The sequence below is a fragment of the Stegostoma tigrinum genome, unplaced genomic scaffold (genome assembly GCF_030684315.1).
Source record: "Stegostoma tigrinum isolate sSteTig4 unplaced genomic scaffold, sSteTig4.hap1 scaffold_371, whole genome shotgun sequence".
Classification (NCBI taxonomy): Eukaryota; Metazoa; Chordata; class Chondrichthyes; order Orectolobiformes; family Stegostomatidae; genus Stegostoma; species Stegostoma tigrinum.
In genome coordinates, this window is record NW_026728299.1 from 36,367 (window position 1) to 63,572 (window position 27,206).

General features: G+C 54.3%; 1 protein-coding gene across 5 annotated transcripts in view; it reads left to right on the plus strand.

The window, feature by feature from the left end:
- LOC132208377 (pregnancy zone protein-like) overlaps window positions 1–27,206 on the plus strand; it is an 86,831-nt gene that overhangs the window by 33,453 nt on the left and 26,172 nt on the right. Inside the window, exons 1-4 of one of the 5 annotated variants that reach the window (XR_009444451.1) lie at window positions 4,778–4,895; window positions 6,474–6,610; window positions 18,044–18,205; window positions 24,831–24,963. Coding sequence is in view for 1 of the 5 variants with exons in the window: in XM_059643982.1 (XP_059499965.1) it covers window positions 18,044–18,205 (162 nt within the window). In the remaining 4 variants the exon portion in view is untranslated. Of the gene's footprint in view, window positions 1–4,777; window positions 4,951–6,473; window positions 6,611–18,043; window positions 18,206–24,830; window positions 25,068–27,206 lie in introns of those variants that run through there. The other 4 variants (XR_009444452.1, XR_009444450.1, XR_009444453.1 and 1 more) reach the window with 4 other exon arrangements.

Sequence of the window (27,206 nt, forward strand, 5' to 3'; positions counted from 1 at the left end):
GGGGAAGATAGGTGCAGAGGAGACAGACGAGCAATAAAGAAGGAGAGGATCAAATATGAAGGTAGGCTAGCTAGTCATATTAGAAATCACAGTGAAAACTTCTTTCAGTACATAAGAAACAAACATGAGGCAAAAGTAGACACTGGGCTGCTCCAAATTGATGCTGGAAGGCTAGTGATGGGAGATAAGTAGCTGAAGGACTTAATAAGTATTTTGTGTCAGTCTTCACAGTGGAAGGCATGAGTAGTATGCCAACACTTGGGGAGAGTCAGGGGGCAAAGTTGAGTACGGTAGGCATTACAAAAGAGAAAGTGCTAGAAAAGCTAAAAGGTCTAAAAGTTGCTAAATCTCCTGGCTCCGAAGGGCTACATGCGAGAGTTCTGAGGAAGGTGGCTGAGGAAATAGCAGAGCCTTTGGATGTGATCTTTCAAAAGTCCCTGGAGTCAGGGTAAGTCCCAGATGATTGGAAAATTGCTGTTGTAACCCCCTTGTTTAAGAAAGGATCAAGGCAAAAGATGGAAAATTACAGGCCGATTAAACTGACCTTGGTAGTTGATAAAATTCTTGAATCATTGTCAAGGATGAGATTTTGAAATTCCTGGAGGTGCAGGGTCAGATTTGAACAAGTCAGCATGGATTTAGTAAGGGGAGGTCGTGCCTGCCAAACCTGTTGGAATTCTTTGAAGAGGTAACAAGTATGTTAGACCAGGGAAACCCAGTGGATGTTATCTATCTCGACTTCCAAAAGGCCTTTCATATGTGTCTCACGGGAGGCTGCTGAGCAAGGTGAGGGCCCATGGTGTTCGAGATGAGCTACTGGCTTGGATTGAGGATTGGCTGTCTGATAGAAGGCAGAGAATTGGGATAAAAGGCTGTTTTTCGGCATGGCAACCGGTGATGATTGGTGTCGCAGGTTTCGGTGTCGGGGCCGCAGCTGTTCACCTTACGTATTGATGATCTGGATGAAGGTACCGGGGTCATTCTGGCGAAGTTTTCCGATGATACGAAGACAGGTGGACAGGCAGGTAGTACTGAGGAGGTGGAGAGGCGGCAGAAAGAGTTAGACAGTTTAGGAGAGTGGTCCAGGAAATGGCTGATGAAATTCAATGTGAGTAAATGTGGGGTTTTGCACTTTGGTAAAAAGAATACGGGCATGGACTATTTTCTAAATGGTGAGAAAATTCGTAAAGCTCAAGTACAAAGGAATCTAGAAGTGTTGGTCCAGGATTCTCTAAAGGTTAACTTGCAGGTAGAGTCCGTAATTAAGAAAGCGAATGTAATGTTGTCCTTTATCGCAAGAGGGTTGGAATATAAAAGCAGCGATGTGCTTCTGAGGCTTTATAAAGCCCTAGTTAGGCCCCATTTAGAATACCGTGTCCCATTTTGAGCCCCACACCTCAGAAAGGACATACTAGCCCTGGAGCGTGTCCAGCGGAGATTCACACGGATGATCCCTGGAGTGGTAGGTTTGACATATGATGAACGGCTAAGGATCCTGGGATTGTACTCATTAGAGCTGAGAAGGTTGAGGGGAGATCTAATAGAAACTTACAACATAATGTCTGCCTTGGAAGGGGTGGACGCTAGGAAGTTGTTTCCGTGAGGCCGGGAGACTAGGACCCGTGGGCACAGCCTTAAAATTAGAGGGGGTAAATTTGAAACGGAAATGAGATGACATTTGTAAAGCCAGAGGGTGGCGGGCTTGTAGAAATCATTGCCACGGAGTGCAGTCGGGGCCAGGACGTTGGATGCCTTCGAGGCAGAGATCGACTAATTCTTGATCTCACGAGGAATCAAGGGCAACGTGGAGAGTTCAGGGAAGTGGAGTTGAAATGCCCCTGAGCCATGATTTAAATGGTGGAGTGGACTTGATGGGCCGAATGGCCCTACTTCCACTCCGATGTCTTCTGGTCTTAAGTTAAAGGGGCAGACATGAAGCCAGTCGAGGTGAGTGTGGGTGTGGAGGTAGGGAGGGGATAGGTCAGTGTGGGGAGGACGGACAGCTCGAGCGGGTGGGAAGAGGTTTGGAGGTCGGGAATGGGGGTTTGGCTTGAGCTGGGAGGAGGGGATCGGGAAGAGGAAGAACAGATTAGGGGACGAGCTGGGCTGGTTTTGGGATGCAGTGGTAGGAGGGGAGATTTTGGAGCTTGTGAAATCCACGTTGATAGCATTGGTCTGCAGAGCTCCCAAGGGTCAGTTAAGGAAGGACAATAAACACTGGTCAGTCAGTCATACATCCAGCAAAAAAAGTTTATTTTTTTTTAAAAAAAGGATGCACCTGTTAATCAAGTGGCAAAGCATTATCGAGTTTTGAGAAGATTTGTAGCTCAGGGTTGAGGTTCTGGATGTCAGATTGCTCACTGAGCTGGAAGGTTAGTTTGCAGACGTTTCGGCACCATTCCGGGTAAAATCATCAGGGAGCATCCGGGGAAGCGCTGGAGTTAGGTCCCGCCTTCTCTTTCAGTGTTCCGGTTTCCTTGGGTTGGTGATGTCATTTCCGGTTCCTTTTCTCAGAGGATGGGAGGGGGATTTGGCGCCAACGTGTTCTCCCGAGTGTAGTCTGTGTGTGGCATGAACTGCCAGAGGAGTGACAGAGGCTGTTATACTCACAGTATTGAGAAGTCACCTGCAGGGACACATGAATAGGAAGGGGCTGGAGGGATATGGGCTCCAGGCTGGCAAACAGAACTAGTCAGTTACGGTGTCTGGTCGGCCTGGAGGAGTTGGACTGAAGGGTCTGTTTCCCTGCTGTACAACTCGACGACTCTGTCTCTCTCTCTCCCATTTTCTCCAAACCCACCCCCCGCCACACACACAATCTCTGTCTCTCCATCTCTCTGAACAAGGGAGTCACGGAGAGAGTGGTCTCTCCGGAAGGCAGACAGGGGTGGGGATGGAAAAATGTCTTGGGTGGTGGGGTCGGATTGTAGATGGCAGAAGTGTCGGAGGATGATGCGTTGTATCCGGAGGTTGGTGGGGTGGTGTGTGAGAACAAGGGGGATCCTCTTTGGGCGGTTGTGGCGGGGGCTGGGTGTGAGGGATGTGTTGCGGGAAATACGGGAGACGCAGTCAAGGGCGTTCTTGATCACTGTGGGGGAAAGTTGCGGTCCTTGAAGAACTTCGACATCTGGGATGTGTGTGAGTGGAATGTCTTATCGTGGGAGCAGATGCGGCGAAGGCGAAGGAATTGGGAATATGGGATGGAATTTTTGCAGGAGGGTGGGTGGGAGGAGGTGTATTCTAGGTAGCTGTGGGAGTCGGTGGGCTTGAAATGGACATCAGTTACAAGCTGGTTGCTTGAGATGGAGACTGAGACATCCAGGAAGGTGAGGGATGTGCTGGAGATGGCCCAGGTGAACTGAAGGTTGGGGTGGAAGGTGTTGGTGAAGTGGATGAACTGTTTGAGCTCCTCTGGGGAGCAAGAGGCAGCGCCGATACAGTCATCAATGTACCGGAGGAAGAGGTGGGGTTTGGGGCCTGTGTAGGTGCGGAAGAGGGGCTGTTCCACGTAACCTACAAAGAGGCAGGCATAGCTGGGGCCCATGCGGGTGCCCATGGCCACCCCCTTAGTCTGTAGGAAGTGGGAGGAGTCAAAAGAGAAGGTGTTGAGGGTGAGGACGAGTTCGGCAAGGCGGATGAGGGTGTCGGTGGAGGGGGACTGGTCGGGCCTGCGGGACAGGAAGAAGTGGAGGGCCTGGACGCCATCTGCATGCGGAATGCAGGTGTATAGGGACTGGACGTCCATGGTGAAGATGAGGTGTTGGGGGCCAGGACATTGGAAGTCCTGGAGGAGGGGGAGGGAGTGGGTGGTGTCACGGATGTAGGTAGGGTGTTCCTGGACCACAGGGGAGAAAATGGAGTCCAGATAGGTGGAGGTGAGTTCGGTGGGGCAGGAACAGGCTGAGACGATGGGTCGACCAGGGCAGGCAGGTTTGTGGATGTTGGGAAGGAGATAGAAACGGGCCAGGCGGGGTTGGGGAACAATGAGGTTGGAGGCGGTGGGTGGGAGGTCCCCTGAGGTGATGAGGTCATGAACGGTGTTGGAGATGATGGTTTGGTGCTCGGGTGTGGGGTCATGATCAAGGGGGCGGTAGGAGGTGGGGTCAGAGAGTTGGTGTCTGCCCTCGGCGATGTAGAGGTCAGTGCGCCATACTACCACTGCGCCACCCTTGTCTGCGGGTTTGAGGGTGAGGTTGGGGTTGGAGCGGAGGGCTGCCCGTACTGCAGGGGAGAGGTTGGAGTGGGTGAGAGGGGTGAAGAGGTTGAGGCGGTTAATGTGTCGATGGCAGTTGGAGATGGAGAGGTCGAGGGAGGGTAGGAGGCCTGGGGGTGGTGTCCAGGAGCAGGACTTGTGTTGGAAGAGGGTGAAGGGGTCAGTGGAGGGAGGGTTAGGCTCCCGGTTGAAGAAGTAGACGTGGAGGCGAAGACGGCGGAAAAACTGCTCTATGTCCAATCGTGACTGGTGTTGGTTGATGTGTGGCGGTAGGGGGACAAAGGTGAGCCCCTCACTGAGGACTGACCGTTCGTCCTCAGTCAGTGGGAGGTCTGGGGAGACTGTGAACATGCGGCAAGGCCGGGTGTGGCTGTCTCCTCTGGGGCTGCTGGCTGTGGGCGGAGCGATGAGGTCGTCGGCCGTGGGCGGGGTTCCGTCGGCCGTGGGCGGGATTCCGTCGGCGTCGGCCGTGGGCGGGGTTCCGTCGGCCATGGGCGGGGTTCCGTCGGCGGTTGGAGGATCGGGGTGGGCGGCAGCGGCTGCGGTGAGGGTGGTGTGGTACCTGGAAGTGGAGGTGGTGACTGCAGCAGCGGTTCCGGAAGTGGTGTGGCCGGCGGAGGTGGATGTGACGTCATCGGTGGGGTCTCCGGCCGTGTTTTCATGGTCAATGGCGGCGGCGCAGGTCCAGACTCGGGATTTGGGAGGCGCAGGAATCCTCTTGTGGGAGGCAGGGGCCCGTGAGTTGGTTGTACTTAGGATTTTTGGTGTCCAGTAAAGCTGAGTGGAACTGGGTGTTCAGTCTGTGGATCCTGCGGAGGATAAAAAACAGCAGCGGTCCTGAGCAGGTCTGGGAGAGGGAGGCTCTGAGCTGGGGCAGGCTGGATTGCAGTGTGTGGAGGTGCCGGCGCATGGCTGCGAGTGTCTGTTTCAGGAGTCGCAGGGAGAAACGCTTCTGAAGGGTCTGAATATTCTGGGTGTAGAGGTGATGTCAGCCTGTCTGCTGTGTTCATCTCCCTTCCCCCCGACCCCCGTCCTGCTCCTTCCCCCCCCCCGTCCTGCTCCTTCCCCCCCCCACCGTCCTGCTCCTTCTCCCCCCCCCCCCGTCCTGCTCCTTCCTCCCCCCGCCGCCTCCAGCCATCCGTTCCTCCCTCCAGCCGTCCGTTCCTCATAATTGGGCTCAGCCAGCAACATCCACATCCCGTGAATATAAAAAGAATCCTCCATGCTACCTGTGCCAATTGGATTCACAGTTTTTTGTAACATCTTTCTTCCAAGATCCGATTACCTCTTGGTCTATAGACTGTATGCTCTCCTGGACTGTATCTTCTGTCAGGGGATGCATGAATCTGAAACTGTCACAGCTGTGACGACTTTCCTTTGGTGTTCATATCTATCCAAACTGTTTGTATATTTTGCCTGGGAGCCAGTTAGCTCAGTTGGCTGGTTTGTAATTCAGAATGATACCAACAGCATGGAATACTACACTGCCTGAAGTTACAATGAAGGAGTCTCCTTCTCAACCTGTCTCCTCATCTGAGGTGTGGCAACCTTCAATTTAAACCCCCTCCAGTTATCTCTCTGTCCACTGTGAGAGCAGTCCTGTGGTCCCGTCTGGGACTATAGTGACTTTGAATCTGCAAACCAAGATAATTTCTCACCAATGTATTGATCTCATCTTCGACTCAATACAAAAAACCAAAAAAAAATCCAATGAGATGAATTTTGGATCAGGAATTATACATGGCATAATTGGACAAAAAATGCACTGGTGTTAAAATAATTAGCAATTCAACCAGAAAGGCCACTAATGTGAATCCTGGATCTGTGTATCATTTGAAATGAGTTAATTGTATAGTTTTAGTATTTGACCACAAGATGGAGAATTCTGTTCAGGTGATGTTGTAGCCAGAAGATAGAAAGATGATAGAAATCTTTGGAGAGATATGGGCCAAGCACAGGCAGGTGTATCTAGTTCAGTTTGGGATTGTGATCAGCATAGACTGGTTGGACCAAAGGATCTTTTTTCATGCTGTACGACTGTATGAAACTCAAGCTTAATTGTTCGAAACTCACATTCAGACATATCTAACCTTTATCATAATCTTACAGAAAGATAGCGACTTTTTCCCTCAGAATTGCAGACTCTTTAATTTTACATCTTCAAAGACATTTAGCAGGGAAAGCGTGGATTATAGAGTGAGTTGAGTAGATTGGTTCATTATTAATTCTTAACTAAATTTGATTTATTTTACATTTTTAGACAACATCAGGTGAAGATGTGCGTGATTTCAGCAAGGTGCTGAAAAATAAGTTCAGATCAAAGAAACACTTGGCCAAACATCCTGGCTTGAGTTATTTACTAGTACAAACAGTTCTAGAAGGCGAGAACCTTGAGAGGTCAGTTTATTGATGTGAGATTTACTAACGTATCAGTGCTCATTTGAGAGTTGACAAATATTGCAGCATGATTCATTCTGCAGCTTTGCAGGAGAGTGAGGTTGTCCATTTGCGCATATGTCAGAAGTACACAATACAAAAACAAGGGGGGCTTAACTGATATCATTGGACCTCTCGCCTTCAAAACAGTGTACTTAGAGAGGACATCTGCTGACGACTGGGCCCCTGCAGTCCTCTCCCGCTCACAGGGACCGGCCCCCGCAGCCCCGACCCGCTCGCAGGGACTGGCCCCCGCAGCCCCGACCCGCTCGCAGGGACTGGCCCCCGCAGCCCCGACCCGCTCGCAGGGACTGGCCCCCGCAGCCCCGACCCGCTCGCAGGGACTGGCCCCCGCAGCCCCGACCCGCTCGCAGGGACTGGCCCCCGCAGCCCCGACCCGCTCGCAGGGACTGGCCCCCGCAGCCCCGACCCGCTCGCAGGGACTGGCCCCCGCAGCCCCGACCCGCTCGCAGGGACTGGCCCCCGCAGCCCCGACCCGCTCGCAGGGACTGGCCCCCGCAGCCCCGACCCGCTCGCAGGGACTGGCCCCCGCAGCCCCGACCCGCTCGCAGGGACTGGCCCCCGCAGCCCCGACCCGCTCGCAGGGACTGGCCCCCGCAGCCCCGACCCGCTCGCAGGGACTGGCCCCCGCAGCCCCGACCCGCTCGCAGGGACTGGCCCCCGCAGCCCCGACCCGCTCGCAGGGACTGGCCCCCGCAGCCCCGACCCGCTCGCAGGGACTGGCCCCCGCAGCCCCGACCCGCTCGCAGGGACTGGCCCCCGCAGCCCCCGACCCGCTCGCAGGGACTGGCCCCCGCAGCCCCGACCCGCTCGCAGGGACTGGCCCCCGCAGCCCCGACCCGCTCGCAGGGACTGGCCCCCGCAGCCCCGACCCGCTCGCAGGGACTGGCCCCCGCAGCCCCGACCCGCTCGCAGGGACTGGCCCCCGCAGCCCCGACCCGATGGCAGGGACTGGCCCCCGCAGCCCCGACCCGCTCGCAGGGACTGGCCCCCGCAGCCCCGACCCGCTCGCAGGGACTCTTCCCCCGCAGCCCTTACCCGCTCACAGGGACTCTTTCCCCCGCAGCCCTGACCCGCTCACAGGGACTCTTCCCCCGCAGCCCTGACCCGCTCACAGGGACTCTTCCCCCGCAGCCCTGACCCGCTCACAGGGACTCTCCCCCGCAGCCCTGACCCGCTCACAGGGACTCTCCCCCGCAGCCCTGACCCGCACACAGGGACTCTCCCCCGCAGCCCTGACCCGCTCACAGGGACTCTTCCCCGCAGCCCTGACCCGCTCACAGGGACTCTTCCCCCGCAGCCCTGAACCGCTCACAGGGTCTTGCCCCCGCACCCTGACCCCCGACCCGCTGACAGCGATTTGCCCCCGCAGCCCTGTCCCGCTCACAGGGACTGGCCCCCGCAGCCCTGACCCCCTGACAGCTAATTGCCACCACACACCTGACCCCGCTGACAGCTATTTGCCTCCGCAGCCCTGACCCGCTCACAGGGACTGGCCCCCGCATCCCTGTTCGCTGACAGCAATTTGCCCCCGCATCCCTGACCTGCTGACATCCAATTGCCACCTCGGCCCTGACCCGCTCACAGGGACTGTCCCCCGCAGCCCTGACCCGCTCACTGGGACTGTCCCCCGCAGCCCTGTCCTGCTCACAGGGACTTGCCCCCTGCAGCCCTGACGCGCTCACAGCGACTTGCCCCTGCTGTCTCGACCCGCTCACAGCGACTTGCCTCCTCGGTCCTGACCTGCTCACAGCGACTGGCCCCTGCAGTCCTGACCCACTCTCAAACACCCCGCCCTCCTCCTCCTCCCCACCCGCCCTCCTCCTCCTCCCCACCCGCCCTCCTCCTCCTCCCCACCCGCCCTCCTCCTCCTCCCCCACCCGCCCTCCTCCTTCTCCCCCCCGACCCTCTTCCTGCATCCTCCCCCCCCAACACTCCTCATCCTTCCACCCCCGCACCCTCCTCCTCCTTCCACCACCACCGCCCACCACCTCCTTCCACCTCCCCACCCTCCTCCTCCTTCCACCCCCCACCCTCCTCCTCCTTCCACCCCCCACCCTCTTCCTCCTTCCACCCCCCACCCTCTTCCTCCTTCCACCCCCCACCCTCCTCCTCCTTCCACCCCCCCACCCTCCTCCTCCTTCCACCCCCCACCCTCCTCCTCCTTCCACCCCCACCCTCCTCCTCCTTCCACCCCCACCCTCCTCCTCCTTCCACCCCCACCCTCCTCCTCCTTCCACCCCCACCCTTCTCCTCCTTTCCCCCCACCCTCCTCTTCCTTTCCCCACCAACCCCCCTCCTTTCTCCCCCCAACGCTCCTCCTTTCCCCCCCAACCCTCCTCCTTTCCCCCCCAACCCTCCTTTCCCTGACCCCCCTCCTCCTTCCACCCCCTACTCCCCTCCTCCTTCCACCCCCTACTCCCTTCCTCCTTCCACCCCCTACTCCCCTCCTCCTTCCACCCCCTATCCTCCTCCTCCTTACACCCCCTACCCTCCTCCTCCTTCCACCCCCTACCCTCCTCCTCATTGCCCCAACCCCCCCCTCCTCCTCCCCCCCCAACCCCCCTCCACCTCCTTCCCCTCCCAACCCCCCTCCTTCCCCCCTACCACCCTCGTCCTTCCACCCCCTACCACCCTCCTCATTCCCCCCCACCCTCTTTTTTCCCCCCCAACCCTTCTCTTGCTCCTCCTTTATTATCACGGAGCAGGAGGAGGGTGGGGTGGAAGGAGGAGTGGTGTGCTGGGGGGGCAATGGAGGAGTTGAGGAGGAGGAGGAGAGATATGGGGAACTGCAGATGCTGGAGAATCCACGTGAACCAAGTGTGGAGCTGGATGAACACAGCAGGCCAAGCAGCATCTCAGGAGCAAAAAACTGACGTTTCAGGCCTCGACCCTTCTTCAGAGACGGGGATGGGGAGAGGGATTTGGAATAAATAGGGAGAGAGGGAGAGGCGGACCGAAGAAGGAGAGAAAACAAGATAGGTATTGAGGAGAGTAGAGGTGAGGTCGGGTGAGGATAGGTCAGTCCAGGGAAGATGGACAGGTCAAGGAGGCAGGATGAGGTAGAGGTAGGAAATGGAGGTGTGGCTTGAGGTGGGACAGAGGGATGGGTGAGAGGAAGAACAGGTTTGGGATGCAGTGGGGGGAGGGGACGAGCTGAGCTGGTTTTGGGATGCAGTGGGGCAAGGGGAGATTTTGAAGCTTGTTTTCTCTCCATCTTCGGTCCGCCTCCCCCTCTCTCCCTCTTTATTCCAGTTCCCCCACCCCATCCCCGTCTGTGATTGAGGGTCTGGGCCCGAAACATCAGCTTTTGTGCTCCTGAGATGCTGCTTGGCCTGTTGTGTTCATCCAGCTCCACACTTTGTTAAACTGGATTCTCCAGCATCTGCATTTCCCATTATCTCTCCCACCGACCACCCTGCTCCTCCTCCTCCTCCTCCTCCTCCTCCTCCTCCTCCTCCTCCTCCTCCTCCTCCTCGACTCCTCCACTCCCCCCATCCTCCTCCTCCTCCTCCTCCTCGACTCCTCCACTCCCCCCATCCTCCTCCTCCTCCTCCTCCTCGACTCCTCCACTCCCCCCATCCTCCTCCTCCTCCTCCTCCTCGACTCCTCCTCCTCCTCCTCCTCCTCGACTCCTCCACTCCCCCCATCCTCCTCCTCCTCCTCCTCCTCCTCGACTCCTCCACTCCCCCCATCCTCCTCCTCCTCCTCCTCCTCCTCCTCGACTCCTCCACTCCCCCATCCTCCTCCTCCTCCTCCTCCTCCTCGACTCCTCCACTCCCCCCATCCTCCTCCTCCTCCTCCTCCTCGACTCCTCCACTCCCCCCATCCTCCTCCTCCTCCTCCTCCTCCTCGACTCCTCCACTCCCCCCATCCTCCTCCTCCTCCTCGACTCCTCCACTCCCCCCATCCTCCTCCTCCTCCTCCCTCCTCCTCGACTCCTCCACTCCCCCCATCCTCCTCCTCCTCTCCTCCTCCTCCTCGACTCCTCCACTCCCCCCACCCTCCTCCTCCTCCTCCTCCTCCTCGACTCCTCCACTCCCCCCATCCTCCTCCTCCTCCTCGACTCCTCCACTCCCCCCACCCTCCTGCTCCTCCTCCTCCTCGACTCCTCCACTCCCCCCACCCTCCTCCTCCTCCTCCTCCTCCACTCACCCCACCCTCCTCCTCCTCCTCCTCCACTCACCCCACCCTCCTCCTCCTCCTCGACTCCTCCTCCTCTTCCTCCACTTCCACTTCCTCCACTCCCCCACCCTCCTCCTCCTCCACTCACCCCTCGACTCCTCCTCCTCTTCCTCCACTTCCACTTCCTCCACTCCCCCATCCTCCTCCTCCTCCACTCCTCACATCCTCCTCCTCCTCCTCCACTCCCCCCACCCTCCTCCTCCTCCCCCCACCATCCTCCCCACTCACCCCCACCCTCTTCCACCCCCTCCTTCCCCCCCCACCCTCTTCCTCCTCCTTCCTGCCCCACCCTCTTGCTCCTTCTTCCCGCCCTTCCCCCCCCAACCCCCCTCCTTTGACCATACCCTTCCTCCTACTCCTCGTTTCCCCCACCCTCCTGCTCCACCTCCTGTTCCCCCCACCCTCTGCCACCCCCCCTCCTCACAGCCTCTTGCCCCCTCCGTCCTCACCCGCACACAGCCACTTGCCCTTTCCGTCCTGACTCGCTCACGGCGACTTGCGCCCTCTCTCCTGACGCACTCAGAGCCAGTTGCCCCCCCAGCCCTGACCCGCTCACAGGGACTGGCCCCCGCAGCCCTGACTCGCTCACAGGGACTGGCCCCCCCAGCCTTGACCGGCTCACAGGGACTGGCCCCCCAGCCCTGTCCCGCTCACAGGGACTGGCTCCCCCGCACCCCTGACCCGCTGACAGCTATTTGCCACCGCAGCCCTGAACCGCTCACAGGGTCTTGCCCCCGCACCCTGACTCCCTGACCCGCTGACAGGGACTTGCCCCCGCAGCCCTGTCCCGCTGACAGCGACTTGCCCCTGCAGCCCTGTCCCGCTGACGGCGACTTGCCCCTGCAGCCCTCTCCCGCTGACAGCGACTTGCCCCTGCGGCCCTGTCCCGCTGACAGCGACTTGCCCCCGCGGCCCTGTCCCGCTGACAGCGACTTGCCCCCGCGGCCCTGTCCCGCTGACAGCGACTTGCCCCCGCGGCCCTGTCCCGCTGACAGCGACTTGCCCCCGCGGCCCTGTCCCGCTGACAGCGACTTGCCCCCGCGGCCCTGTCCCGCTGACAGCGACTTGCCCCCGCGGCCCTGTCCCGCTGACAGCGACTTGCCCCCGCGGCCCTGTCCCGCTGACAGCGACTTGCCCCCGCGGCCCTGTCCCGCTGACAGCGACTTGCCCCCGCGGCCCTGTCCCGCTGACAGCGACTTGCCCCCGCGGCCCTGTCCCGCTGACAGCGACTTGCCCCCGCGGCCCTGTCCCGCTGACAGCGACTTGCCCCCGCGGCCCTGTCCCGCTGACAGCGACTTGCCCCCGCGGCCCTGTCCCGCTGACAGCGACTTGCCCCCGCGGCCCTGTCCCGCTGACAGCGACTTGCCCCCGCGGCCCTGTCCCGCTGACAGCGACTTGCCCCCGCGGCCCTGTCCCGCTGACAGCGACTTGCCCCCGCGGCCCTGTCCCGCTGACAGCGACTTGCCCCCGCGGCCCTGTCCCGCTGACAGCGACTTGCCCCCCGCGGCCCTGTCCCGCTGACAGCGACTTGCCCCCGCGGCCCTGTCCCGCTGACAGCGACTTGCCCCCGCGGCCCTGTCCCGCTGACAGCGACTTGCCCCCGCGGCCCTGTCCCGCTGACAGCGACTTGCCCCCGCGGCCCTGTCCCGCTGACAGCGACTTGCCCCCGCGGCCCTGTCCCGCTGACAGCGACTTGCCCCCGCGGCCCTGTCCCGCTGACAGCGACTTGCCCCCGCGGCCCTGTCCCGCTGACAGCGACTTGCCCCCGCGGCCCTGTCCCGCTGACAGCGACTTGCCCCCGCGGCCCTGTCCCGCTGACAGCGACTTGCCCCCGCGGCCCTGTCCCGCTGACAGCGACTTGCCCCCGCGGCCCTGTCCTGCTCACGGGACTGGCCCCCTGCAGTCCTGAACCGCCCACAGCGATTTGCCCCCGCAGCCCTGACCCACTCACAGGGACTGGCCCCCTGCAGCCAAGTCCCGCTCACAGCGATTTGCCCCCTCAGTCGTGATCTGCTCTCAGCGACTGGCCCCTGCCGCCCTGTCCTGCTGACAGCGACTTGCCCCCGCAGCCCTGTCCCGCTGACAGCGACTTGCCCCCGCAGCCCTGTCCCGCTGACAGCGACTTGCCCCCGCAGCCCTGTCCCGCTGACAGCGACATGCCCCCGCAGCCCTCTCCCGCTGACAGCGACTTGCCCCCGCAGCCCTGTCCCGCTGACAGCCATGTGCCCCCTTAGTCCTGACCGGCTCACAGGTACTGGCCCCCGCAGCCCTGTCCCGCTGACAGCGATTTGCCCCCGCAGCCCTGTCCCGCTGACAGCGATTTGCCCCCGCAGCCCTGTCCCGCTGACAGCGATTTGCCCCCGCAGCCCTGTCCCGCTGACAGCGATTTGCCCCCTCAGTCCTGTCCCGCTGACAGCCATGTGCCCCCTCAGTCCTGTCCCGCTGACAGCCATGTGCCCCCTTAGTCCTGACCGGCTCACAGGTACTGGCCCCCGCAGCCCTGTCCCGCTGACAGCGATTTGCCCCCGCAGCCCTGTCCCGCTGACAGCCATGTGCCCCCTTAGTCCTGACCGGCTCACAGGTACTGGCCCCCGCAGCCCTGTCCCGCTGACACCGATTTGCCCCCCACAGCCCTGTCCCGCTGACAGCGATTTGCCCCCTCAGTCCTGACCGGCTCACGGCTACTGGCCCCCACAGCCCTGTCCCGCTCACAGCAATTTGCCCCCTGCAGTCCTGTCGCGCTCACAGCGACTTGGCCCCCGCAGCCCTGACCCGCTGACAGCGACTTGCCCCCTGCAGTCCTGTCGCGCTCACTGCGGCTGGCCCCCTGCAGCCCAGTCCCGCTGACAGCGACTTGCCCCCGCGGCCCTGTCCCGCTGACAGCGACTTGCCCCCGCGGCCCTGTCCCGCTGACAGCGACTTGCCCCCTTAGTCCTGACCGGCTCACAGCGATTTGCCCCCTGCAGTCCAGACCCGCGAACAGTGACTCCCCCCCGCATCCCTGACCCGCTCACAGGGACTGGCCCCCTGCAGCCCTGTCCTGCTCACGGGACTGGCCCCCTGCAGTCCTGAACCGCCCACAGCGATTTGCCCCCGCAGCCCTGACCCACTCACAGGGACTGGCCCCCTGCAGCCAAGTCCCGCTCACAGCGATTTGCCCCCTCAGTCGTGATCTGCTCTCAGCGACTGGCCCCTGCCGCCCTGTCCTGCTGACAGCGACTTGCCCCCGCAGCCCTGTCCCGCTGACAGCGACTTGCCCCCGCAGCCCTGTCCCGCTGACAGCGACATGCCCCCGCAGCCCTCTCCCGCTGACAGCGACTTGCCCCCGCAGCCCTGTCCCGCTGACAGCCATGTGCCCCCTTAGTCCTGACCGGCTCACAGGTACTGGCCCCCGCAGCCCTGTCCCGCTGACAGCGATTTGCCCCCGCAGCCCTGTCCCGCTGACAGCGATTTGCCCCCTCAGTCCTGTCCCGCTGACAGCCATGTGCCCCCTCAGTCCTGTCCCGCTGACAGCCATGTGCCCCCTTAGTCCTGACCGGCTCACAGGTACTGGCCCCCGCAGCCCTGTCCCGCTGACAGCGATTTGCCCCCGCAGCCCTGTCCCGCTGACAGCCATGTGCCCCCTTAGTCCTGACCGGCTCACAGGTACTGGCCCCCGCAGCCCTGTCCCGCTGACACCGATTTGCCCCCCACAGCCCTGTCCCGCTGACAGCGATTTGCCCCCTCAGTCCTGACCGGCTCACGGCTACTGGCCCCCACAGCCCTGTCCCGCTCACAGCAATTTGCCCCCTGCAGTCCTGTCGCGCTCACAGCGACTTGGCCCCCGCAGCCCTGACCCGCTGACAGCGACTTGCCCCCTGCAGTCCTGTCGCGCTCACTGCGGCTGGCCCCCTGCAGCCCAGTCCCGCTGACAGCGACTTGCCCCTCCTTCCTGACCTCCTCACAGGCACTTGTTCCCTCCGTCGTAACCCGCTCACAACGACTTGTTCCCTCTGTCCTGTCCCGCTCACAGCGTCTTGCCTCCCATCCCTCTTGCACAGGTCACCCCTTGCTCAGAAACGGTCCCAATTATCCATGAGCCGGAAACCCTGCCCCCTGTGCCAGCTCCTTAACCATGCATTCATCTCACCTATCTTTCTATGACAACTCTCTAACATGTGGCACTCGTGGCAACCCATAAATTATTATCCTCTGGGTCCTGCCTTTCAGCCTCTTTGCTAACTCCTTGTCCATAGTCCGCAGGATGTCTTCCCTCTTTGTGCCTATGTCATTGGTACCAACGTGCACGGTGCCCTTGGCTGCTCACCCTCCACCTTAAGAATTTGTTGCAACCACTCAGAGATGTCCTTGACCTTGGCACCAGGGAAGCAACACACAGCCCTGGTGTCTCAAATGTGGCGACAGAATCTACGCCCCCAATGAATGAGTCTCCAACCACGCTCGCTCACTTGGATTTGCCTGACCCTGTCCCACAGCAGGGTGGTTTGTACCATGGACCTGGCTACTGCTGGTTATATAACTGACCCAGTTTAGTTTTAGATCAGTGTTAACCTTGGTTTAGTGGATAGCCAAGCACCTCAGTAGTCAACCATACAGGAGAAATACATTCTTAAGCTCACGGATTCTGTGACAGTCAAGGACAAGCACTGAATTGTGCTAACCTGATTTCCAACACCTGGCCCGTAGCCTTGCATGGCTTGCATAGCACTTGCACATTTAAAAAAAAAATAAATGTAAGGATGATGTGAGTGTAAGGACATGGAATTTTTTTGTTATGGTCATATTCTCTCTTGTTGGAGCTGATTGCTGCTTAGTACTTTTATGGTGCAAATGTAACTTATCCTTTACCAGGCCAAGCCTGATCGTTGTCCAAGTCTCACTGTATTTTCTCATCGTTGACTTCACTGTTGGGTCAAACGAACATTTTGCACATACCCTGCCTATTCTGAAACTCTGTCACTTAATATTAAGTCTAATAAAGACAAGTATCCAGTGTGCCTTCCAAACCACTTCAACGACCTCGTCCATTACATTGGGGGATCAACAGGCATACACATCAAGATCCTGAGATCCCTCTGATCATTGGTGCTTGTGAGGTCCCTATGATTCATCATGGGCTCCAAAATCTGTTTGTGCTGTGTCACCTAATCCTTATCCCATTTGTCCTTACATGAAATAATGTTCTCAAACGCTTCTCAAAAATTCTTCCCAATCCTACTTTTTGGAATCATGATACAAGTGAGCATAAAACTTGGAACACGACAGCAACAGGAATGTGCCCTTTCGCCCACCGTGTTGGGCCAAACATGACGACAACTGAAATAATCCCTTCTGCCTGTCCTTGATCCATAGTCCTCCATTCCTTGCATATTCGTGCACTTAACTAAAAGACCCTTTTAAATGCTTTCATCGTATCTGCATCCACTACCACCCCGGGCAATGTATTCCACACTTTTAACATGCTCAGTGTGAAATATTTGCCCCTCACATCTCTTTTGAACTCTTCCCCCCCCCCCCCCCCGCCCCAGCTTAAATGCATGCCCCTAATAGTGGACACTTCAACGCCGGGGGAGAAATTTTCTGACCGTTAGCTGTATTTATGTATCTCCTAATTTTATAGACTTCTATCAAGCCTGCCCTCGGCTTCTACTGCCCCAGAGAAAACGAAGAGTTTTTCCAGCTCCTCCTTCTCGTTCATACCCTCTATTCCAGTCAGCATGCTGGTAAATCTCTTCTGCACCCTGTCCAAAGCCTGCACGTCCTGAGTGTAATGTGGCGGCCAGAATTGAATGCAATACTCTGTGTGGTCTCAACAAAGTCTTGTAAAGCTGCAATGTGACATCCTGACTCTTGCACTGAGTTTCCCTCAGCATAAAGGCAAGCATGCGATATGCCTTCTTGACCACCCTATCTAGTTGTGTGGCTACTGCCAGGGAGTTATGGTCTAGGACCCCAAGATCCCTCTGGACTTCACTGCTGTTTGGGGTCCTGCCATTAACTGTGTATCCCTTTCCTGAACACTTGGTCTCCGAAAATGCAACACCTCATGCCTGCCCAGATTAAATTCCATCGGCCATTTCTCCGCTCGAGTTTGCAATTGGTCTGTATCTTGCTGTGTCCTTTGACAACCTTCCATGCTGTCCACAAGTCCATTGGTCCTTATATCATCTGCAAACTTACTAATCCCCCGTCTACATTTGCCACCAAGTCATTTACATATATCACAAACAGCAGAAGTCACATCGATGCGGAACACCACTCATCACTGAGCTGTAGCCAGAAAAACAGCTTTCCACCACTGAGACGGCAAGAACTGTAGATGCTGGAATCAGAGATAACCAAGTGTGGAGCTGGAGGAACGCAGCAGGTCAGGCAGCATCAGAGGAACAGGAAAGCTGACATTGTTGATGCTGCCTGGCCTGCTGTGTTCCTCCAGCCCTACACTGTGTTATCTTTGTTAGCCTTCCACCGCTACCGTCTGCCTTATGTGGGCAGGCCAAGTCACCATGGATCTCATGGATCCTAATCTTCTGGATGAGCATACCATGAGGAACCTTGTTGAAAACGTTCGTAAAATCCATGTATATGTTATCAACTGTTCTACCCGAATTGATCACCCTTGTCACCTCCTTGAAAACTTCAACTGACTTGGTAAGACATAACCTGCCCCGCATAATGCCATGCTGGCTGTCCCTTCTTAGCCCATACTTTTGAGACATGAGACACTCACCAGTCTGTAGTTTCCTGGAAAGTCCCTGTTTTCCTGCTTGAACAGAGGAACGACTTTATCCACTCACCAGTCTCCGCAACCCCTCCAGTGCCTGGCAAGGATATCAGATCCTATTGAAAGTAGTGTGTTGATGCATTTGTGTCATGATTGTGTTTTGTTTGAGCCCTAACATTCAAAGCAGTGTAAGAATGTCTTTGTGCAGCAGGCGAGGTGTGATGAGACTGAGCCTTCATACAATTGCAAGATGTTGAAAATTTGCCATTATTTATGAAAACAGTGATAAATTTCCATGATCAACATTTCTGTTACACTGCAATGATTGTCCCGTGGCGTGTAAAATCAGAAAGATACGATAAAATGAGACTGGGTCAGATGCAGGGAGAATGTTTGCCTTTCATGTCTATAGAAGTAGTGAAATATTTCCATGAATCTAAAAGTCACTTTTCCGTTCATTGAAGGACACAATCATCGCCTTGGAAGCTTCATCACGATACTACTTTGCATTTCTGAAGAGGGAAGAAGAAATCAATATGCAAATTCAATTCCATGGTTTTGGAAGTCCCTTTGAGAACACGATTCATTTGCGCCGGCATAATGCTCTGACTGAGAAAGAATTGAAGGTGAGTTTGTAGTTTAGAAGATCGCAGCAATTTATGCATCAACTTCTTCATCGATAACGTTCCATTGCTTTCAGACTGCATTTTCCACTCTGCGAGATAATAACTGTTAGAACAAGCAACAGCATCGGTAGATGGTCTATGGGGAATACAATGTTACAAAACCCGATCCATTCAACAACATATTTCAGATATGTCAACAAATTAAATATTCCAGCACAGGATAAAACAAGGAAGATGAGAGTGAGGAGGCAATAGTTCTGATGACAAAAGAACAGAAATTTACCTTTATCCATTTGAGCAAAAAAGCAGCCACACAAATAAATAATCATCTAACAATGCACATGTGCAACGGAGGCTACAGGGGGACTAAGAATGCCGAATTGTTGTCATGCGTATTGCTGAAAGGATGATTGAAACAGAATCTGTGGTAAATTTGAAGAAATACAGATAATGCATCTCAGGATGTTGGAGAAAGAACATTTATGGACTGAGGCAAATCGTATTGCCCTTTTCAGGAGTTAATAGGTTCATAATGAATTGAAACACTTCCTTCTGTGCTGAAAGCTTTAGTTTAGTTGCAGCTGGATGACAATTTCTGTTCCTGGTAGTATTCAGCAAACTGTTAAAAGTGAATGTCACTGCACAGAATTCCAAACATGACTCCAATCAGTAGAGAAAATATCCAAGGGGTGTGATGAGTTGTATCCTCTCATGTTGAACAATGCAGCTACAGATACAATGGAGGCACTGATGATAATCTTCCAAAAATCCTTAGATTGTGGAAAATTCACAGAGGATTGAAAGATTGTGAACATAACACCATTATTACAAAGATACTTCGACAAAATAGGAAGCAAGTATTGCCAATTTAGGTCAACCTGGGTAGATGTTCATGCCGGCAATGAAAGATGAAATAACAGGGTACTGAGTGTGCTATAACATCCTACAGAGTTAACATCCTTTCATAAAGGGGAAATAATACTTGACAAACTTGCTACAGTGCTTTGAGAAGGAAACAAACATTACTGATGAAGGACCACCAGTTGGTGTAGTACATTGAGATTTCAACAAAGCATTTGATAAGGTACAGCTCATAAGGTGTCTCAAAAGAAAAGAGCCCATGTGTTCAAGGGTAGTACGTTCGGATGGACGGAGGACTGCATCGTAAATAGAAGTAGAGTCGTAGCAGCAGGATTGTAACTTACAAGTCATGTACGGCCACAGAGCGAGTGCTGCGGAGGCCGAACACCTCATGTTGACTGGGTTGATTTCGGAAATGGCGGAGGGGATTGCTATGCTTCGGAAAGTTGGGCTACATTCATTGGAGTTCATAAGATTGGAAAAAAAACTTATTTTTTCGACATTTAAGATTCTGAAGAGGCTTGATAGTGTATATCCGGAGAGATTACTCCCATTTGTGAAAGATTTTACGACCAGAGGCCACATTTTCAAATTGGTTGCCCATGAATTCAGGGAAGAATTGCTTCTTTCAGGTTGTAGCAATTTATTGAACACTTCAACCAAGAGTTCAGGCAGACCCTCTAATAAGAGGCACTTCCTCTGTATTAATTCTCTCGATTTGACAGAAGATCGGCCCTGTGAGAGGGTCAGTACTGAGGTATTGAAGCTTTGTCAGAAGGCGAATAATGAGTGCGGGCACTGAAGAAGTGCCTCATGGACAGGGGTTCAGTCCTGACCCCTGTGAGAGTTCATCATTGTCAGATGGTCAATACTGAGACAATGCTTCCTTGTAAAAGGATCAGCACTAAAGATCTGCCACACATGTTTAGTGTCAGTATTGAGGAAATGCAGCAGTATGAGAGGGTCCGAACTGTGGGAGTGCATTATTGTCAGAAGGTGAAGACTGAGGCAGCACCTCATTCTAAGGTGAGGCAATGCCATACAAATAGAAGGTCAGTCCTGAGATATTGCTACTGTGAGAGGGTCAGAAATAAAGGTGCCTCCTTGTCAGATGGTCAGAACTGAGGGATTGAAGCATTGTCAGAGCTTCAATACTGAGGCCTTGCTTCGTTGTCAAAGGGTCAAATCTGTGGGAGTGCGATATTGTCAGAGGATAATGCTGAGGCAGTGGCTCATAATAATGGTGTGTTTTTGATGACAGCGTGCATCGAAGTGGTTCTTTTGTGATTCTATCAAGTGCAGTTAAAGGAATGCTTGCCAATTTTCTGAAAGATGAACATTTATTGAGGAAATAAAAGATGGAGAAAGAGTAATTAAAAAGAAGAACAAGTAGAGAGTAAAAAAGAATAAGCCTCATGTTCTTGTGGCCGTGAGGGACCCCTCGATCAACGGCTGGCCTGGAGGCTGAGGTTGTTCCTGGCACCGTTCGCGGTCTCATTCCGAGATGACGTCCAGTGCCGAGGAACAAAATGCTCCCTCTGCTCCGGTGTAACAAACGACTTGGCAAAGCAAAAAACCAGTTACAGAAATAAAACTAACTGTAAAACAGGAATGCTGACAGGACTCATTCAAAGTCAACCATTTCTCAAATATCAAGAAATGTTACCCTTCAGCCCATCCTATTCATGGGGTTGGAACTGCTAGTACCACACGAATGCAGCATCACGACTGAGGCAATGCAGCACTGTGCGAGGGTCAGGATTAAGGGTCAGTTTTGAGGCAGTGCCTTGATGTTATGGAGTCAGAACATTATTGCCACATGTTCAATACAGACAGTGTGTTGACCCTCTGTCAATGCTTCAATGCCTCAGTGCCTACCCTCTGATAATGAATCACTCCAACAGTTCTGACCCTATCTTGCAAGACCTCAGTATGACCTTTCTGACCCTATTACAGTGGGCCACTGCTGCAGTATTGACCATCTGATAATGATGCAATCCCTCAGTTCTGATCCTCTGACAGTTATGCAACACCTCAGTCCGCACCCTTTCATCATTCGGCACTTGCTCCATTATGAGCCCTTTGTGAGTTAGTTGTGAGGCAAGACTTCATTGCTGCAGTGTCAGTGCTGAGAGCGGGCCTTTTTATTAGCTCATCAGTACCTAAGGTACTGGCTAATTGTCAGCAGGTCAGTTCTGAGGCAGCGTCTCTTTGCCCGAACCCTGACTCGAAACCCAGCCTCAGCCCTAAACCCATACAAACGCTCACCTCAGGCTAACCCTCACCTCAGCATTAACCCTAACCCTAACCCTATCCTCAGCGTAAACCCTCCCTACCCTCAGCCCTAATGCTGATCCTCAGACCGAACATCTAGTCTCAGCCCTAAAGTGAGCCTCAGCCCTCCCACTCGCAATGGCCTCAGCCCTAAAATGAACCGTAACACACAGCCCCAATTAACGCTTAGCCTCAACCCCAACCCTCGCCTAAGCTCCAAGTCTAACCTCAGCCCTAACCTAACCCCCAATACTTGCCTGCCAGAGAGTTAGTACTGAGGAAGTGCTTTAGTTTCAGAGATTTAGTCCTGAGAATGCGCTTCGTTTTCAGAGTGACCATCTGAAATAGCGTCTCATTGAAATGGGGTCAGAATTGCTGGAATGCTACATGGAATGGTGACAGATTGTAGGACTGTCAGTGGGTCAGATCTGAGGTAGTGCATCAACGGTGGATGGTCAGTCTTGAGGGAGTTCAGAGGATCAACGAAGAGGGAATGCCTCAATGCAATGGCGACAGAACTGAGAGAGGGCCACAGGATTAGAGATATGCCACATGATTGGAGATGGTAGGAAGTGCCTCATTGTCAGCAGGTCCGTTTTGTGGCCGGTCGCCATAGCTGGAGAGTCAGTTCTGAGGCAGTTCGTCTTTGTCAGAGGGTCTGTACTGAAGCAGTGCCTCATTATTCGAGAGGGTTTGGTGTGAGGCAGTATCTGATTGGTGCAAGGTCAGCCCTAAGGGAGTGCCTCTTTGTCAGAGGGTCAATACTGAGTTAGCGACTCATTGTGAGGAGTTCAGAATTGAGGGACTGCCACGTGATGAGAGGGTCAAAACGGAGGTAGTGTGGCTGTATCTGACCGTCCGAAGGGAGTGCCATTGTTAGAAGGTCAGTTCTGAGAAACTGCCTCCGTGTAATGGCATCAGCATTGAAGCTAACCACGTGACGAGCCGATAAAAACTAAGTTATTGCAGTAGCATCAGAGGGCCAGATCTGTAGGAGTGCATTATTTTCAGAGGTGAATACTGAGGCACAGCCTCAGTGTAAGGGGGTCAAAATTAAGGGAGTGCCACACAATTACAGGGCAGTACGGACGTATTACAGCACTGTGTGCTGCGCAGAATCGATGGAGTGCATCATTGTTATACAACCACAAGTGAGGCAGCGCCTCATTGTAATGGATCAGAATAGGGTCAGTACTGAGAGTCAGTACAGAGGTAGTGCAGAACTGTGGAGGTGTCAGAACTGAGGGAGAGCACCATTGTCAGCTGGTCAAAAGTGCCCCATTGTCGTAAGATCAGAACTGAGGGTGTGCCGCACAATGAGAGGGTCAATATAGAGGAAGTGACTCTTTGTCAGTGTTAATACTGAAGTATGACCTCATCTTGAGGGGATCAGGCTTCAGAGAATGCATTGTTGTCAGAGGGTCGGCACTGCAGCAGGGCTATGTTGTAAGGGGGTCAGAATTGAAGGAGTGCCACCCATTTTAGAAGGTCAGTACAGAGGTAATCTAGCACTGTCAGAGGTAAGTCCTGATGGAGTGCCACATTGTCATTGGATCAGTTTTCAGGCAGTACCTCTTTGGCAGAGCGTCAGTACTGACGCAGTGCCTGATTGTAATGGGATCAGAATTCAAGGAGTGCCACTGCCTCACTGAGGTGCTGCAGCTCTATCAGAGGGTCAGTGGCCTATTGTCAGAGGGTCTGTTTGAGCCAGTGCCTACTTGGCAGAGTGTCAGCAATTAGGGAGTTTGCCTTTATCAGAGGGTCAGAACGAGAGAGTGCATTTGTAGCAGAGTGTCAATACTCAGCCTTGTCCGCCCAAGTCCAACACCAGCACCTCCACATCATCCGCCCACCCTGAGGACTGACCCTCCACCAATGAGCTACTGCCTCACACTGGACTGACCAACAATGAGACACTATCCCTCCAGACCCCCTGACAAAGAAGCAGTGCCTCAGTACTGACCGTCAGGCAAGGAAGGCTCTCTGTCAGTACTGACCCTCTCACAAGGAGACACTGCCTCAGATCATGACCCTCTGACAATAATGCACGCCCACAGTTCAGATTCTATGACGCTGTTGCAGTACCTCAGTACTGAGTCTCTGTTAGTGTGGCACTGCTTCAATTCTGACCCTTCTATAATGAGACACTGCCTCAGTATCGACAGTCTGACGGTAGTTCACTCCCACTATTCTGATGCTCTGACAGTGCTGCTATACCTCAGTACTCACTAATTAACAATGAGGGTTAGCGTGAGAGGGTGGCGAGGGTTAGGGTTTGGGTTAGGACCGAGGCTAGGGGTTAGGTGTGAGGATTGGACGAGGTTTTGGATGAGGGTAGAGTTAGGGTGAGGGATGAGACTTGTGTTAGGGTTACTAATGAGGTTAAGTTTGGAGTTCGGGGTAGGGCTCGGGAGAGGTTTTGGGTTAAGGCTGAGGTTAGGCTGAGGGCTGAGTCTATGGTTAGGGTTAGAGCTCAGACCACACTTAGGTTTGGGGCTGAGGCTTCTGCTTAGGTTGAGGGTGAGTGTTAGGCCTGAGGCTAGGCTTAGGCCTGAAGCCGCGGTTAGGTTTGGGGTTGGACTGATTAGACCCACTCTGACCCATTACAATGAGGTACTACCACACAACTGACTCTCTGTCGATAAAGAACATGAGATGCTGTCAGCTTGTCCAATCAGAGGTCCAATATTAAGGAAATAGTGCACTGTTGGAGGGTTGATAAATATAATATAATATAAAGGGAGTGCCGCACTGTCAGAGGGTTAATGACGTGGGAGTGCTGAAATAGCGCAGAATCAGACCTGAGAGAGTGCTGCACGTTCAGAGAGTTAGTACTGAGGGAGTGCTATAATGTCAGAGGATTGATATCAAGAGGCACCGCCGAAGGATCAGTAGCGCAGTACTGTCCGAAGGCCAATATTGAGAGAGTTCTGCTGCGTCAGTGGGGGTCGATATTACAGAATTGTGACACTATCAGTGTATCAATGTCAGACGGTCAGTTCTGAGGGAGGGCTACGCTGTTGGAGGGTTAATATTGAGTGTGTGCGCGACACTCGGATGATCACTTTGTTGGAGTTCTGCTCTGTAACGGAGTGCCACACTGGCAGCGGGTTAATATTAAGGGAGTGCTGCACTGTCAGAGGGTTAAAGATGAGGGAGGGCTTCTCTTTGTTGGGGTGGGTATGAAAGAGAACCTCCCGTTCGGGGATCAATATTAATGTTGTAGAGTCAGTGGAGAGGCATTGCTGCACCGTGGAGGGTCAATAAGAAGCATGTCGCTCCACTGGCAAGGTGCCAATGATGACAGAATGCTGCACTGCCAGAGGATCAGCAATGAGGGAAAACTGTATTGTCAGAGTGTCTTCGTCAAGAAAGTGCCACTCTGTCGGAAGGCCAATATTAAGGGAGTGCTGCACTGTCACAGGATCAATATTAGGGGTGTGCTGCACTAACAGAGGGTCAGTGTTGATTGAATGCTTGACTGTTGCAGAGCCAGGACTGAGGGAATCCTGCATCGTTACGGTGTCATCGTTGAGGGAGTGCTGCACTGTTGAAGGGCCGATAGTAAGGGAGTGTGACACTGTCAGAGTGTCATTACCAAAGGTGGGCTACAGTATCAAAGGGTGAGTAATGAGGGAATGCTGCGCTGTCGGAGGGTCAGCACTGAGGTGGGCTGTACTGTCAGATCGTCAATATAAATAATAATGTTAGGGGAGTGCTGCATTGTGAGTTGGTCCATATTAAGGGAATGCTGAAACTGTCAGTGATGCTCAGGGTGTGCAACACTGTCAGAGGGAGTGATGTACTCCGAGTGTCAGCATGGAGGCTGACCTTCACTGTAATTGTGTCAGAATTAAAAGACCAGTCAGAGGATATAAACTGAGGCATTTCAGAGCCATCAGAAGGTCGAAACTGAGGTGTTTCAGATCAGTTTGAGGGTGCCTCATTTTAATGTGGTCAGACTTGAGCAAGTGCTTCATTGTCAGAGGCTCAGAACCAAGTGAGTGCCTCGTTATCAGACACTGTCCTAAAGAGGGCCTCATGGCTGTGTTGGAAGGCAATTCCTCATTGCTGCAGGATCAGCCTTGAGAGTGTGCCAGTCTGGAAGGAGTGCCTAAAAACTGAGGGAGTGCTACACAATTAGAGATTCAGCGCTGAGTAAGTGCCTCATTGTCACAGAGTTAGTTCTGAGGCAGGGTCACATTGCCTTAGGGTCAATTCTGAGGGTGTATTAGGAGCAGACTGTAAATACTGAGTCAGTAGCTCAGTGCATTGGATTCAGAGTTGATGGAGTACAAGATGATTAGAAGTTCAGTCCTGAAGTATTGCAGCTCTGTCAGAGGGTCAGAACTGAGGGGGCAGTGCTTTACTGTCAGCGGATCAGTTCTGAGGCAGTACCTCATTGCTGGAGGGTCAGATGTGGACGAGTGTCACATTGTCAGAAGGCCAGTTCTGAATAAGTGACTTTTTGTCAGAAGGCCAATACTCAGTCAGTGGCTCATTTTGCGCAGATCAGAATTGAGGGTTTGCAACACTTTTCGAGATTCAGTCTGGAGACATTACTGCTACACGCCTGAATTGAGGGAGTGCTGCAAGATTGGAGGGTGAAAATAAACCCGAAAACAGTGACCCCTTTCATTAACCTGTAAAACACAGGGATCACTGTAAATAATCCCTAAAACGCAGAGGCCTTTGGAGGAGTGCCTCAGTGTAATGTTTTCAGAATTGAGGTAGTGCCACGTGATTACAGATTCACTGCTGATGGAGTAGCTCGTTGTCACAGGGTCAGTTCTGAGGCAGGGCTGCTTTCCTGGAGGGTCACTTCTGAGTGAGTGTATTAGTATCAGCCCCATGTTGTAGGGACTGTACTTTTCCAGGAAGACAGTTGGAATAATCTTTAATTATAAACTAATCTGAAATACTGTTTGACTTGTTGAGGTTACAATACATTCTGAGTCACCTACAGAATACGCACTTGCTCTCCCTGTGTCTCTCGGTAAGCAAAGGTAATTTCTTTCAGACTACTCTCAGAAATAAAGTGCTGCGCTGGTGGTCAGTATTGAAGGAATGCTCTATTGTTGGAGGATCAGTACTGAGGGAGTGCTGGCCTGCCACAGGGCCAAGATTATGGGTGTGCTGTGCTTTCAGAAGGTCACAAGCAAACAAGCACTGCCAGACATAAAAAACAAAAGAACTGCGGATGCTGTAAGTCAGGAACAAAAAGAAAGTTGCCGGAAAATCTCAGCAGGCCTGGCAGCATCTGTGCAGGAGAAAACAGATTCAACGTTTCGAGTCCATTGACCCTTCCTCAGAACTGGGGATCTTCCTCAGAACAGTTCTGAGGAAGGGTCACTGGACCCGAAATGTTAGCTCTGTTTTTGCCTCCACAGATGCTGCCAGACCTGCTGAGCTTTTCCAGCACTGCCAGACAACTGACGCTCTGATTGTGAAACACTCCCTCAGTACTGACCCTCCAACACTGCGTACTCTCTGATGGCTGATTCTCTGACGGTGCATCTCTGCCACAGTATTAACCCTCCGTCATACTGGTGTTCTCTCAGCAATAACACTCTGAGAATGCCATGCTCCCTGACCATTGACACTCTGGCCGTGGGACACCACTTCAAATTTAACCCTTCAGCAGTGCAGCACACACTCATCATTGCCTCTCTGATATTGCAGTGCTGCCTTCATACTGACCCTTTCACAGTGCAGGACACAGTAATATTGAACATCTTCAAGTGCCGCTCTCCCTCAGTGCTGACCCCCCTCTCATTTCTGACCCATTCAGTGTAGCATCCCCTTTATTCTGAACCCCTCAGTGCAGCACTCCCTCAACGCTGACCTGCTTCAGTGCTGACCCCCT